At 40.4% G+C, this 14342-nt stretch overlaps 1 protein-coding gene across 1 annotated transcript in view; it reads left to right on the forward strand.

Moving 5' to 3' along the window:
* Positions 1 to 14342, forward strand: part of ADCY2 (adenylate cyclase 2) — a 433375-nt gene that overhangs the window by 306662 nt on the left and 112371 nt on the right. Inside the window, exons 8-12 of the mRNA XM_079915962.1 lie at positions 4136 to 4294; positions 5101 to 5233; positions 6770 to 6946; positions 10404 to 10447; positions 14159 to 14239. Of these exons, the coding sequence (XP_079772088.1) occupies positions 4136 to 4294; positions 5101 to 5233; positions 6770 to 6946; positions 10404 to 10447; positions 14159 to 14239 (594 nt within the window). The remainder of the gene's footprint in view (positions 1 to 4135; positions 4295 to 5100; positions 5234 to 6769; positions 6947 to 10403; positions 10448 to 14158; positions 14240 to 14342) is intronic.

Raw genomic sequence — 14342 nt, forward strand, 5'->3', positions numbered from 1 at the left:
GGGTGGGCAGTGTTGCCTCAGCTTCCCACTGAAATACATTGTGTGGGAAATAACTGTCCCCCATCTTCTCCCCATAAGTATATCATTTGTCTTCTCAGAGACTTAAAAAAAAAAGTTTTTCAGCTTTATTTCAAGAGTCATTAACTATTCACGCCACTATGGGTCTAGATGGAAGTGAATTTAATCAATGTAGACCTAACAGATTTTCTCAAATGTATAACCCACCCCTGGAGGCCACATCAGTGTTGGTTTCAAACATGAGGGGAAATGGATTCTGTAAATGGGTTTTGTGAAGGATGATATTATGTGAATCAATAGCACATTGGATTCAACAATCCACCCTTTTACTAAAGCTTAATTTCTGCTTTGGAATCAACTGTTTTCCAGTTCTGTTAAGTTTATGTAATTCCAATATGTTGAAGAGCCTTTAGAAAAAAGATCCCCCCCCAAAAAAAAAAAAAAAAGAAAAAAGATTCCCTACATTCTGTCCACTGGCATGTCATCAGGTCATCAGTAATACCTTCTTTTGTTGTTACATTTATTTATTGGGGTTAAATATACATACATAAATATTGCCCTTTGAACCATTTTTACATGTACAATTCAGTGGCATTAAATACATTCAAAATGTCATACAACCATCACCACTATCTACTTCCAGAACCTTTTCATTGTCCCAAACAGAAACTCTGTACCCACTAAGCAATAACTCCCCATTCCCTTCCTCCCAGCCCCCAGTAACCTCTGTTCTACTTTCTGCCTCCCTAAATTTGCCTGTTCTAGATATTTCATGCAACTGGAATTGTACAATACCTGTTCTTTTGTGTGTGACTTATTTCACTTTATATAATGTTTTCAAGGTTTATTCATATTGTGGTATGTATCAGTACTTCATTCCTTTTAATGATGGAATAACATTCCATTGCATGTATGTATTGCATTTTATCCATTCATCATAGACGCCTCAGTGATATCTTATGTGTCCAGCATCTCAGTAATGTCAACAGATTTGAGTGAACTTCCAGAGTTCTTCCTTATACCTAAAGTTAAATTTCATATCTTAATGGCCATGTGTCCCCATGATCTGCTACTCCTTGACCAAGGGCTTCTGAATTCTTCCCCTGCTATGTATCAACAGTTCAGCTCATGTGCAGTTGACAGAGTGATCAGTAATAGGTTGTTTTAGCCCAATCGAAAAATGGGCAGAAGACCTAAACAGACATTTCTCCAAAGAAGACATACAGATAGCCAACAGGCACATGAAAAGATGCTCAACATCGCTAATTATTAGAGAAATGCAAACCAAAACTACCATGATGTATCACCTCACACCGGTCAGAATGACCACCATTAAAAAGTCAACTAATAACAAATGCTGGATAGTGTGTGGAGAAAAGGCAACCCTCCTACATTGTTGGTGGGAATGTAAATTGGTGCGACCACTGTGTGAAACAGTATGGAATTTCCTCAAAAAACTAAAAATAGAATTGTCAGAAGGTCCAGCAATCCCACTCCTGGGCATATATCCAGACAAAACAACAATTCAAAAAGATACATACACCCGTGTGTTTGTAGCAGCACTATTCACAATAGCCAAGACATGGAAACAACCTAAATGTTCTCTGACAAATGAACGGATAAAGAAGATGTGGTGCATACATAAAATGGAATATTAGCGATAAAAATAAATGAAATAATGCCATTTGCAGCAAAATAGACAGACTTAGAGATTACCATACTAAGTGAAGTAAGCCAGAAAGAGAAATACAAATATCACATGATATCACTTACATGTGGAATCTAAAATGTGACACAAATGAACCTATCTATGAAACAGAAACAGACTCACAGACATAGAGAACAGACTTGTGGTTGCCAAGGGGGAGGGAGAGTGGGGGAGGGATGGATTGGGAGTTTGGGATTAGCAGATGCAAACTATTATATATAGGATGGATAAACAAGGTTCTACTGTATAGCACAGGGAACTATATTCAATATCCTGTGATAAACCATAAAGAAAAGAATATAAAAAAGAATATATATATATATATATGAATCATTTTGCTGTACAGCAGAAATTAACACTACATTGTAAATCAACCACACTGCAATAAAAAATAATAATAGTAGGTTGTCTTGCTACACCCCCAATATAAGCCAGGAAAAGAGCGAACACCTCAGCACATTTCAGAAATTCTTTGTTCTCTCTCACACACAAAGACAAGCATTTTCATTCCCATTTCTTAAGCCAAAAGTTGAGCGTGAATACAGGAATTTCAGTTTTTCAAGCTGCTGAGGCACTTGGAATTTTGCCAGATTATCTCCAGTTTTGGTGGGAACCAGCAATATGGGTCCAGAAATGTTTGCCTGTGTTTTTCCTTCCAAGTTTGGACCTCCACATTTATCCTTGTTCCCCATTAGCTAAGTTCACCACTGCAGAAGCACTTCAGCTGCAGTTTGGGAATATTCCCAACGCTTAAAGAGGCTTTTTTTTCCTATCATGAAAATGTAAACTGTTCTTAATCAAGGCAGTGATATTCAGGACCCTGATTGTGTAAGTGATTAAGGCTCCTCTTAAATTAGAAAGATTGTCTATTATTGCAAGCTCTAAGGGATCATTTCAACATTTTTCTATAGATCACACAGATTTCATCTACATGCATTAAAACGTTAGGTCAATCAGGCCATCTGAACCCTTGATCAACTCATTTCTCTAAAAAAGACATGAAGCATGTGGAGATTGTTAAAGAGTCGAATCATTAACCAGTCACTTCTATCACGGACTGGCCTTGTGACTCCCGGGCCCTGTCAGGAAGGGGACACTCAGGGGAGTGGGGAGCAGAGAGGAACCATAGTGAGAAGAGGCCTGGAGAGACGGGGACCAGATAGGGCCCGGGCAGCTGTCCACACTCAGTGCTGATGGGGACAGAGTGGTAGGACAAGCCTCCTATGTCATGTAGATGCTCCTCGTGGGAGCAGGAATGAAGGGTTTGGATGACTTGTAAAGTACCCCAAATAGGTTGTCTTTTTTATAAAAAAAAAAAATGAGAACCGGTAAGGAAGGTAGAGAGGAAGGGAGGGGAAAGAGACAGCCTTCTATATTCTTTTTTCAGGACGTCATTTATTTTTACATCATGGACCCATTTCTTTTTATCGGTAGTATGCTCAGATGATGTCACTGCATCATTCAAGCATGCCTGTGTCATTTTGAGATGTTTCAGGTTCATTTTACTGCATCCCACACCTGGTAACCCTTCCGACTTGCTGTGTTGAAATCAGTGCCATTGCTTCCCTCCACGTTTCCCCTTGGGGTGATTCTTTCCCTGTAACTAGGGATACCTTCCTGCATTCTTCTTTTACAATAAAATTTTAATTGGTAAATGTATCTAACTGGCAGAAACAAATAAGCCTCGCCAAGCATTGCTATTTTTGCTTAAAGGAGGTTCTTCATTTGTCTCTTTCAATGAGTTGGCAACAGAGTCCTAAAGTATTTTTTAAATGATTTTTTTAAAATGAGTTTCTTTTTAATGATACCTTATGCATTATTAAAGCTTCTTAAAGAGTATTCTTTTCTCTTTTCTGTTAAAGAATGTGCACAATTGAAAAGCTTTCCTTTCGTGGTTATTTTTTTTTAATTCCTATTCAGGCTAAAGTCATTATTAAGCTCACAAATAAGCCGTATTGTCTCATCAGCAGAAAATATTCCTTGGGGACATACGTTATGCTAAGCACTAGAATTGCAAATGGCATCTAAGATTGTTTCTGACGGTACAAGGCAATGTCACACGAGTCTAGTATGAAAATTCTGAGGAGGTGTCAGCACATGTTATGTGCGTGATACACATTGGTTGAAAAAGTAGAAACTACAACCAAAATGCTGCATCACGACCCCTGCCATCCTGATGCTTTACCGGCCAGAGCGCTGGCTTGGCGCTGGTGGTTTAGTCTGGTAGTAACCGAAGAAAAATCCCTTTCTCTTGCCTCAGAGCAGCAATCTTCTGCCACAGTAAGAATTCATGACAATATTTCCAACAATCTGAGACATTCTGAATGATAAAATGCCCAGAAAATTGGCCCGCAATTAAAGGAAGAAGAGGCTGGTCCTGGAAGGTGATGTGACTTTCCTTCCCTTTAGGAAAGTGAGGGACGCCACTGGAGTGGACATCAACATGCGCGTGGGAGTGCATTCTGGGAACGTCCTCTGCGGCGTGATCGGGCTGCAGAAGTGGCAGTATGACGTATGGTCCCATGACGTTACCCTGGCCAACCACATGGAAGCTGGAGGGGTCCCCGGGTAAGGCACATTGGCTTTCTCTCGTCCAGCAGGTTACAGGGCTGGGAATAATAGGTCGACAGGTTAATAACCGACTGCTCAGTGATTTCTGTTGCCTTGGTTAGTATCACGTTACTCACGCCCAGTGGCCTTTTCCATTAACCAGATGGACATGAACTCTCAAGCCCCAATGCAACCACCCCTGGGACCCGTGGTCAAAGACTGTGGATGTCAGATTCTAAATTACAGACTTCTACTTATTTTCATATTTATGAATAGAAACCTAAGTTAAAGATGGTTTATAAGTCAGTGGAGATATATGACGTTTCTCTATTATTGGTAACTTCTGAAATCAGTACTATTGAAATAAGCAAACGGTACCATCTGGATAGATGACACAAGAATCTCGATGCAAGTGCTGTAATTTGGAGAAGCATGAGAACAAGCATTGAGAAAGAAAGCCCATACTTTTATACAGATCAGCACACTTCCTAAAATGACTTTGGCATGCATTTCAAAAAAAAAAAAAATATCTTCATACCCCCAAATTCTATAAGATCGAGTTTTAATTGCTGTAATTCACCATGCAGGTTTCTGTGAGTGCAGAGAAGCTCCAAATATTAGTAGCTCATGACATCTGGGAGCATCTTTCCAAAGCAGTGGTTAACAGACTATGAACCTTAATTACAGTCAGTTTTACTAAGAACATATAGCCTTTCCTTCACTTGGGGCAGAAGAAATTCTCTCTGAAATCCCAAATAAATAGAAAGGCTTCTTGCACGTTCCTCCTTATATATCCTGATTGTGGTTTTAAAATGGAATTTCAGACGTGTTCACATCTCTTCCGTCACACTGGAACACTTGAATGGGGCTTATAAAGTGGAGGAAGGAGACGGTGACATCAGAGACCCATATTTAAAGCAGCACTTGGTGAAGACCTACTTTGTAATCAACCCCAAGGTCAGTATTGCAAAGAGTCTATAATTAGCCTATGACCTCTATGATTAAAAGTGAAAAGGGCAAAGTACTCATATGGAAAGTGTTTTTAGTCAAGAACTAGTGTAATTCTTCGCTCATCTTTGCCTCTAAAACTACTTTAACTGCGTATGTGTTTTGTAACAATGGATTCAAATATTTATTAAAGAAACACTTGAAATGAATCGCTTGTTTATATGACAAGGGTATTATCTGCATCACGAGGTTGTATAGGGTAGTCAATGTTGATCAATGTGTGTGTTAGTACACGATGGACCCTGCCCGGCAGTTAGAAAATTAAATAAAGATAAGGATTTTGCTCAAGGCTTTGGATGATAAAAATCTAATGAGAGAAAGTAGGATGAAGATATAAGAAAAAGGGAAAGAAGAAACTTCTGGAAGATTGGCAAGTAAATGTCATGTATACACTTGTGTGAGTACATTATGTGCAGATATGGTAACTTTGATACAGTAAACACCATTCATCGCATGCAGACAGCTGCTGGCTCTAACTCTTCACACCACGTGTCAGGCCAGAGCAGGGGCTTAGAGTTCTCATCTCTTTTAACCCTTCCCAAATTCCTGCCAAATGAGTACTACTGCTATTGACAGATTAAGAAACTGAAGCTCTGAGGGTTTCTGTAAACTCTCTCCAAATTGCAGGCTGGTAAATAGTGCAGAGAGCAGCAAGACACACCTCTGAAGTGTCAAAACCAATATCATAACATCAAGGAGCTCAAGGTTATTAATGTTTACTCACAATAACCTCCCTAAAACCCCAGTTTCGCCTTCAGAGACAAACTTCCAACTGACTAGAGGGTTGATCTGGAGACAAATGTATGACAAGCGGGACGAACTGTGCAGTGATGGGACAGGGACGGCACAGGGAAGAGGTTAAAAAAAAATGTGTACAAAGAACACTGAGTTCAGCTCGGTGCTCTGTGGTGACCTAGATGGGCAGGATGGGGGTGGGTGGGAGGGAGGCCCGAGAGAGAGGGGATAGATGTATACTTATAGCTGATTCATTTCGTTGTACAGCAGAAACTAACACCACGTTGTAAAGCAACTATACCCGCAATTAAAAAAGAAAAAAAAAAAAAAGAAAGAACATTGCGTTCAGGCAAAGAACACCAAAACACCGATATTCGGGGCCATTTAGCATCAGAAAACCCCCAATCGCTTTAGGAAAAAACACAACCATCAAGAACACATTGAAACAGTTCAGCATATTCTGTCTAAGAATCAACTTTATAAAAACATCCCTTAAAATAGCTATTATTTTTCCCTAAGTTTCAAATACAGGTAAGTTTTGTTGTCTGAAAAAAAAATCATTGGGCTCCAACAGCTCATGGCACTGAATACCAGTCACTGAAGGAATGAGAGTAGGAACCAGGAAAGTGAAGGGCATGATGTTAGAGGAATCTGCTTACTCAAGGGAGGCTTCTTGGTGGGCAGAGCAGGAAGGCGGGAGGCTGTGCACCTGTGCCCCGCCAGGTGTAATGCTTTGTTTCTCACCCCAAGGGAGAACGACGGAGCCCCCAGCACCTCTTCAGACCTCGAGCCACCCTCGATGGAGCCAAGATGAGGGCTTCCGTCCGCATGACCCGGTACCTGGAGTCCTGGGGAGCGGCCAAGCCCTTTGCACACCTGCATCACAGAGACAGCATGACCACGGAGAACGGCAAGATCAGCACCACGGTACGCCCTCCCCATGCCCTAGCGCTGGGCGAAAGCTAGTTCCCCAAAAGGCATCTCCTGCCAAAGTAACTTTTGTCTGTAATGAGGCAAGCTCACTATCTCCGACTTCTCAGATTGGCATTCTCAGATATTCCTTACAGATATCAGGTTATCCATGAGCACCAACCCCGCATTGCTAAGGGTTTTAACCTAGAGTGATTTTGCATTATAACCTTATTACCCAAGACTCTAATTTACAACTGACAGTAGCAACTGAATACAGCTGAACTCTTTTTTTAAATCCAGGTTTGTGTTTTGCTTCTGCTATTATGAAGTACAATAGAAAGCCCGAGCATCTTAATAAGAGAACAAATGAAGGCATGATGTCCTTGGAATTTGAGTGGCATCAATAAAACTGTCTCTTCATCACCCAGAGGTTCAGGCTGTGTCAGAAGCAATGTACATTCTATTGTTGGATATCCTTATTTACATCATCCTTACTTCCAACAGAGAATAAAGTCTCAATGCTTCTTACAGCAGGGACATTCTCAATAAGATAGCTGAAGTGCAGATAGACAATAGAAAAACTCATAAGAGGAGAGAAAAGTAAACACAGTTGAGCACTTAGAATAATCCCAATGGTATAGTTAGATTTTAAAACAGTCTCTGAGTAAAATTTCATGCAGAATGGCATTAATTGTATTAGGGATGCATTTGAGGTAAAGAAAGAAAATGGGATGTTACATAATTCTTATTAGCTGATGAGAAAAAGAAACATACCAGGCTGTCAGGTAAAAGTGGACATTTCACAGTCACACACCCAAGCCCAAAAGGCAGGGGCTCAGCATTCTTGTTTTGTCTCAGTTATATCTCTTCTCTCAACTTCCTTTGTTCTTTTTCAACTGAAAAATAAACGATCTGACAGAAGATCACAATCCCTCAGTCAGTCAACAAGGGAGACCACCAGGGCAAGTCCTAGAAGAGTTTGCATTCTGTTGGAAAGAGAGAGACCCTAAGTCGGACGCAAATGAACAAACAAGATCACTCCAGGTGCCTTCTCAGGGCCATGATGAAGAGAAAATGGAGTATCGTCTTTGGGAGTGAATGGTGTGACTACTCTGGATGGGGCGGCTGGGGACATCTCAGAGAAGGCGGGAAGTCGGTGGCAAATCAAATTCTGTGGCCCTGAGATGGAAATGAATTGGCATCTTTGAGGGCAGAGAGAAGGCTGGTGTGGCTGCAGCGTCATCAGCAATAAAGCAAAGGGAGGTCATCAGGGCGAGAGGCTCTAAGTAATCATGTATAATTTATTCTGATTGTGATGGGAAGTCCTTAGAGGGTCTTACCCAAGGGGAGGGCATAGTATAATTAATGCTCTGGGTAATGGAGCAAGAATGCAGTGTTCCAAGGGAGGAGGATGGTGCCCTCTTATGCTAAGATTTTAGTAGTGGAAACAGTGAGAAGCAAACTCAAGTTATAATTTGAAAGTGGAACATATAAGACTTGGTGATGGAGTGGGTATGTGTGAAAAGGAGGATCAAGGAGGAATACACACTTTTTTGGCTGCACCCCTAGAAGAATGATGATGCCATGAACTGAGATGACAAATACTCGGGGAAAGTCAGGGGATTTCAGATGAAAAAATCCAGGTTTCGCTAATGGACATCTTCAAATCAGTATGCCTTTTAGACACCGAAGTGCAGCTAGGAAGTTGGCAGTTGGGTGTGCGAGTCTGGAACTCAGGGAAGAGGTCCCAGATGGAGATGTGGATGTGAGAAGCATCCGGCTTTAGATGATATTTGAAGCCATGGAGCTGGATGAGATCATAAGAAGAGAAAAGATCCAAGGAGGCAGGATTGGGGCAACTGGAACCTTCCAGCAACTAGACCCTGTTAGAGGAAAGGTATCCTAAGACCCTAGGATCTAGGAGTCAGGGAAAGTCGATGCTTCTATCACTCTTATGAAAAAAGTTGGATAATTTCATCTCAACACTGCATTTATTATTAGTACTAATGGCTAATATCTCTCATCGAGATTTGTTATAAACCAAGAGTTGGTCGGTCGGTCGGTCGGTTGGCTGGTCGGTTGGTTTTCAAGAAATAAGAATCAGATCTAAATATTAAAACATGATTTTCTGTGCTGTTTCATACGTGTACCTGTGAAAATAAGGCCTTGCTTTTCTGGGTGTGTGATTGATGTTGCTGTGGTTGCTAATTTCTTATCAGTCTCTATTGTCTCAGGACTTAAGAGCAACTGTCTGCCTTACTATCTCAGCAAAACACTAAAGGAGAGATTTCAGCCTGACTTTAATCTGCTATTATGTGTTAGTGAAGATGCCTCTTTCAAGAGAGTTGTTACTGGCTAGAGAGTTGAACTTCAGGAAATTGTGTATAAAAACCAGAGGGCCTCTGGGACAAACTCAGTTTTCTTGACCAGCTGGCCTCCAGTCACAGAGGTGGAGCCTAGGGACGGCCTTAGTAGAGACAGAGGACATCTGGGACTTTGGTTATTAGCACATGAAGCCCATAGGACTGTGTCTCTTACTCAGTTCCAGAAAGAGCCCACTGCCATTCTTATTAATACATCCCAGGGTTGAACAATTGTCATTGCCCAAAGTTATTTCTTTTATCTAATCCCCTATGCAGAACTTCATTGACTCTTGATTTAACGTTGATAGAGCTGGTAAATAAGGCATTGTTTTACTTTATATAGTAAAACTTGGAGTTCAGTTATTTTTTAAGACTCACCTTTCCCTAGGCTGAATACATTTCCTGATCTAACCTTGGAGATCAAACAACAAAGAACAGTTTATTTGGAGCCACTTTGTTACAAGTTTTATTTTAATTATTTTATTTTATTTAAATGTATGAAAGTGAATCTTGTGGTTTTTTAAGTCTATTATTGAACATTTGGCAGTGGAGACCCCCGCTGATTAACTCTGACCAATGTCTGTCTCTGTCATTGACCTTTTTCAGGGACTACCAGCACTCATATGTACATTTCTTCTTTTCGATCAATGATTCTCGCTTTCACACACTTAACCAACAGTCCCATTTCTTAACAGCCCAGTCAGTGATAAGGATTGACTATAGATTTTATGATCATGTTTGTGTCTTAAAGCATTTTTTAAATTTCAGTCTGATGCCAAACTACATTTTCCCATCATTTGTCTACAGTAACTTTAATAACAGTCCTCTGCAGGCGTTGTTTGAAATCATATCTGCAAATATCAGGATGGAAATTTAAAAAATTCAAACCACAATCCTGACACCAGAGTTTACAGATTACAAAAAAATTCTAAATATAAACTGAATTTTTAATCATGTTTCACACTTATAATTAAGCTCTTTTTCTCCTCATGGGTAGTTATTTATTACCTAAATGATATTTTCCATGATAGAAGAAGAAATATACATCCTTATCACTGAAAGATTCTTAAAGTATGTTTTTGGCAACTAATACTCTTTTTTTTTACTAGGATGTACCAATGGGTCAGCATAATTTTCAAAGCCGCACCTTAAGGTATAGTATATGTGTATACGTTCCACTTTCTAATTTTTTAAAGGCTTAATTGTTTTTTATTTATTCCTGAAAGTAATTATCATCAATTATAGTAATTTTGAAGTCTACTTCTTCTGAAAAAAGTGCAGCTACTTGTGAAAGCCCCTACTAAATTGCTTTCAGCTTCTAAAAGTAGGATTATTGGTGTCATTTTATTAGAGTTAAAAGAGGGAAAAGGAAAACACTGCCTAGTAAACACTTTAGAACTTTAAATTGTTTTCTTAAAATGATTCTTCTTCATATTAATCTGTAGTAAAAAATTGAACTTTCTTAAAATGAGTAACTTACTTAAAATGATGTTTGTGGGGTTGAATCCTAGAAATAAAAGCAAGGTTAAGTCCAGCCTTTCTATAGTGAAAAGAAGTGCAGCCCACCCTGCTCAAAAAAAGAAAAATTGGTGCTTCCCTGGTGGCGCAGTGGTTGAGAGTCCGCCTGCCGATGCAGGGGACACAGGTTCGTGCCCCGGTCCGGGAGGATCCCACATGCCGCAGAGCGGCTGGGCCCGTGAGCCATGGCCGCTGAGCCTGCGCGTCCGGAGCCTGTGCTCCGCAACGAGAGAGGCCACAACAGTGAGAGGCCCGCGTACCGCAAAAAAAAAAAGAAAAATTGCTTCCACAAAGGCCTGTAGGTCCCTGTTGCCATCTTCACAAGATCACAGACAGACACTAACCCTTTTCCTTGTCTGTGTTCCTCTAGCTTTGGGGCTCAGAGTCTTACTTTTGTGTTGGTCTGGGAGCTAAGTACTTCTTATTGAAGATGTTAGGATAATTAATGAAAGGCCCCAAACCTGAGTCAGCTTTTCTTTCCCCACAGAGACGTGAGTTTATTCCTGTAGAAAACGCATTGCCTGAAAGTAGTTAGATCATTCCCTGCCAGATCTTTAGGGCACACTGTTTCAGACCCCTCTATGTTACTTTATTTTTGTTGTAATGAGCTCTAATTTGTATTTTGGGTAAAATTTGAAATTTTAACATTGACATATAACACTTTGAGCCCTATGTTATAAGGAAAATTGGGTTCTTGGGCTTTTGAAATGTTATTTTTTAAGTGGCAAATACCAAATTAAAGAGAGCTTAAGGTAATTTAAGAAATATTTGGGACCTGTGACATATCTTGAGAAGGCTTGACTCTTCAGGCCAATAAGAGACCAGCACATCTGCGAACAACTGTCTACAGAATTTCATGGATGTCCTTTCGCCTTATATGTGCTATGTCCTCTCATCTGTCTAGTGGGAAATACCTCGTGCAGTGCCAGTATGATGTGGGCAGTGTATTTGGGGATGAGTGCTGTCTGAAAGACAGTGATCAGAAGCTGTCAGTTTTATCTGTACCAGGCACATGGGAAACCTAATTTCATCCCTACAGGGTTACTCCAAGGTAGATGAAATTGCCATTATCATTTTAGGAGGGAAGAAACCAAGGTGCTGGGTTAGGAGGTGAGCAGAGTCACATGACTGTGGAGGCAAGGCCATGGTTATGCCCAGGGTCTGTGACACCAAAACCTGTGTTCGTAGCTGCTCTCCTGTCCTGCCTGCCCTCCAAAGAGCTTCCTCCACATCTACTCCACTTCCCTCCATGGTGGTTGATCTTTGGTGGCCCCAAGCCTCACAGAGAGAGCTCGGCTTTCAAATCAGCCTCACCTGGGACTTCCTTTGTACGTCCTGCCTATGTAACATGGCCAAGGTCCTAAAACCTCTCTGAGCCCACAGCCTGGCAGTGAGTGGGCATCACAGGGCAGTGAAGCATCATCTGAGATAAAGCAGGACCTCTTCCATGCCTCTTTAGATATAGTGGCCCAGGCCTGGGGGTGGGACAGGTCGGGGAAGGAGCTCGGGAGAAAGAATGGAGAGGAATTGGAAAGAGGGGTTGGGGACACTCAGTGGGGAAGCCAACGGTAGGGCAAGAATGAGGACAGGAAGGTCAAAAATGCTGAAACGTTGAAAGTCTGAGGAATAAAGCCCTGCTTGGTGAATTAAGAACTCCTCGTGGGGAGATGATCAGCCCCAAGGGTCTCCTATCACTTCTGTAGCGGAGGTCACAAAACTGTGGAGACAAGGAAACTGTCTACATGTTAAGAGCTGTTAGCCAGAAAATTAGTGAATACAAAGGGTGCATAATAATAGGCATTTATTGGCTACTTCATGTGCCACATTTACTGCATTGAGCACCGCACAGGCGGTATCTAAGCTAATCCTAAAACAGACTCACAACGGCAATGCCATCGTTAGCACCCTGGACATATGATTGAAGGGTTAAATTTTCTTGTGAGCGCAAGGCACCGAACTGTTCCTTCTCACACTTGGAGACACTTTTTGAAAGAGAAAGCCACCAAACTGAAGTCAGGAATCTCAACACTTGGCATAGGGCTGATTAAAAGAAAAAGAAGAGTCTAAAATGAAGGTGGCACCTCAACCATAAATGAGAATGAGCCATCTTAGATGATGCTAAGATGCCATGCTTTTTTTAAAAGAAGGATCAAAATTAATTTGCCTTCCAATTTAGCTTGGAATTTGGCATGCTAAAACCTCTTAATTCCATTGGCTTAGTGTCTACAGGTGGATCACTTAGTATCGTTCTGTTTTTGAACCAAAACTGCCCTTAGCCTGTTTAAAGAAAGCAGGACCTGAAAGTGTGAATCCACAAACAATGATATAATGTAGGTAGATTACCCATCCATCTCATTAATGATAATTCCATGAGATTTAATTACAGATAAATATGACATTACACACTTAATACTGTTCTTATCTATATATAGAGGCAGTTCTAAACTCAGAAAAGTATTTTTATTCCAGAGTAGGAGGTCTATTCAGTGAGTAACTTAACCAACCACAAGACAAAGAAGCCTCGTGATCACTCCCATGGGACTAGCTGACTCGGACACCCAGACTCAGGTGCAGGCTCGGTCAGGCCAGTTCGGGAAGGGCCAGATGTGCTTATACTCTTTGCAGTAGATGTTTAACTTTTAAAAACAAGTATTATTTTGATTTTCTCCTTTACATCATTCTCATGCTAATTGTCAAATTAACCTTGGAGAACTCATTCTTATCTTGGCACAATTTATTTGCAAAACATTTTATATTATGACTGAAGATTATTTACTTCCAAGATCAAGTGAGCGGTCTGCACATATAAGTGGGGTTTCCTGTGAATAGCGCTTTCCAAAACTGAGGAACATTTAAATACATGCAATGAAGCTTTGATGTGTCTCAAGTAAGACTTTAGTTCTGAAAATTCTTGAAAATTGACCAAGGAAAGCATAAAATAGGAATGATTATTTTGTCAACCACACCAAATTTTTACAAGGGAATTTCCAAAGCCAGTATGTTCTGTCATAAAGTTTATAAAGGCAAAAATTCAAGGGCTAGTGCATGTCTTGGGACAGAAATTTCTTTTATCTCAGACACCAAGGACATATCTTTCAGTGTTGCTTTTTAATTTCACTCTGAGTAGTAAGGCAACATTTTACTGCACCAAAAACTCTAGCCAATTCATTCAATCCACAGAGTGGCTATATGTTAATAGAGAAAAGGCTGCACATAGACTGTTTCCTTTTTAAAAAAAAAATTCAGTTAACAGAATCAGACAGAGATTTTGGCATCATAGACACACAGGCTTACTGTTTAGTTTAGTAATAATATTCTTACCCAAAATATTTCCTCCTTCATATAGAACCAAGTCACAAAAGAAGAGATTTGAAGAGGAATTAAATGAAAGGATGATTCAAGCAATTGATGGAATCAATGCACAAAAGTGAGTACTTTTAAATTACCATTCCTCTCTTATTTCAATCCTATTATTTGAAAATAATGACATGTTTTCCAAAAGAATTTCCCCCCAAACTCTGTCATACTTA

The sequence above is a fragment of the Stenella coeruleoalba genome (genome assembly GCF_951394435.1).
Source record: "Stenella coeruleoalba genome assembly, chromosome: 3".
Taxonomy (NCBI): Eukaryota; Metazoa; Chordata; class Mammalia; order Artiodactyla; family Delphinidae; genus Stenella; species Stenella coeruleoalba.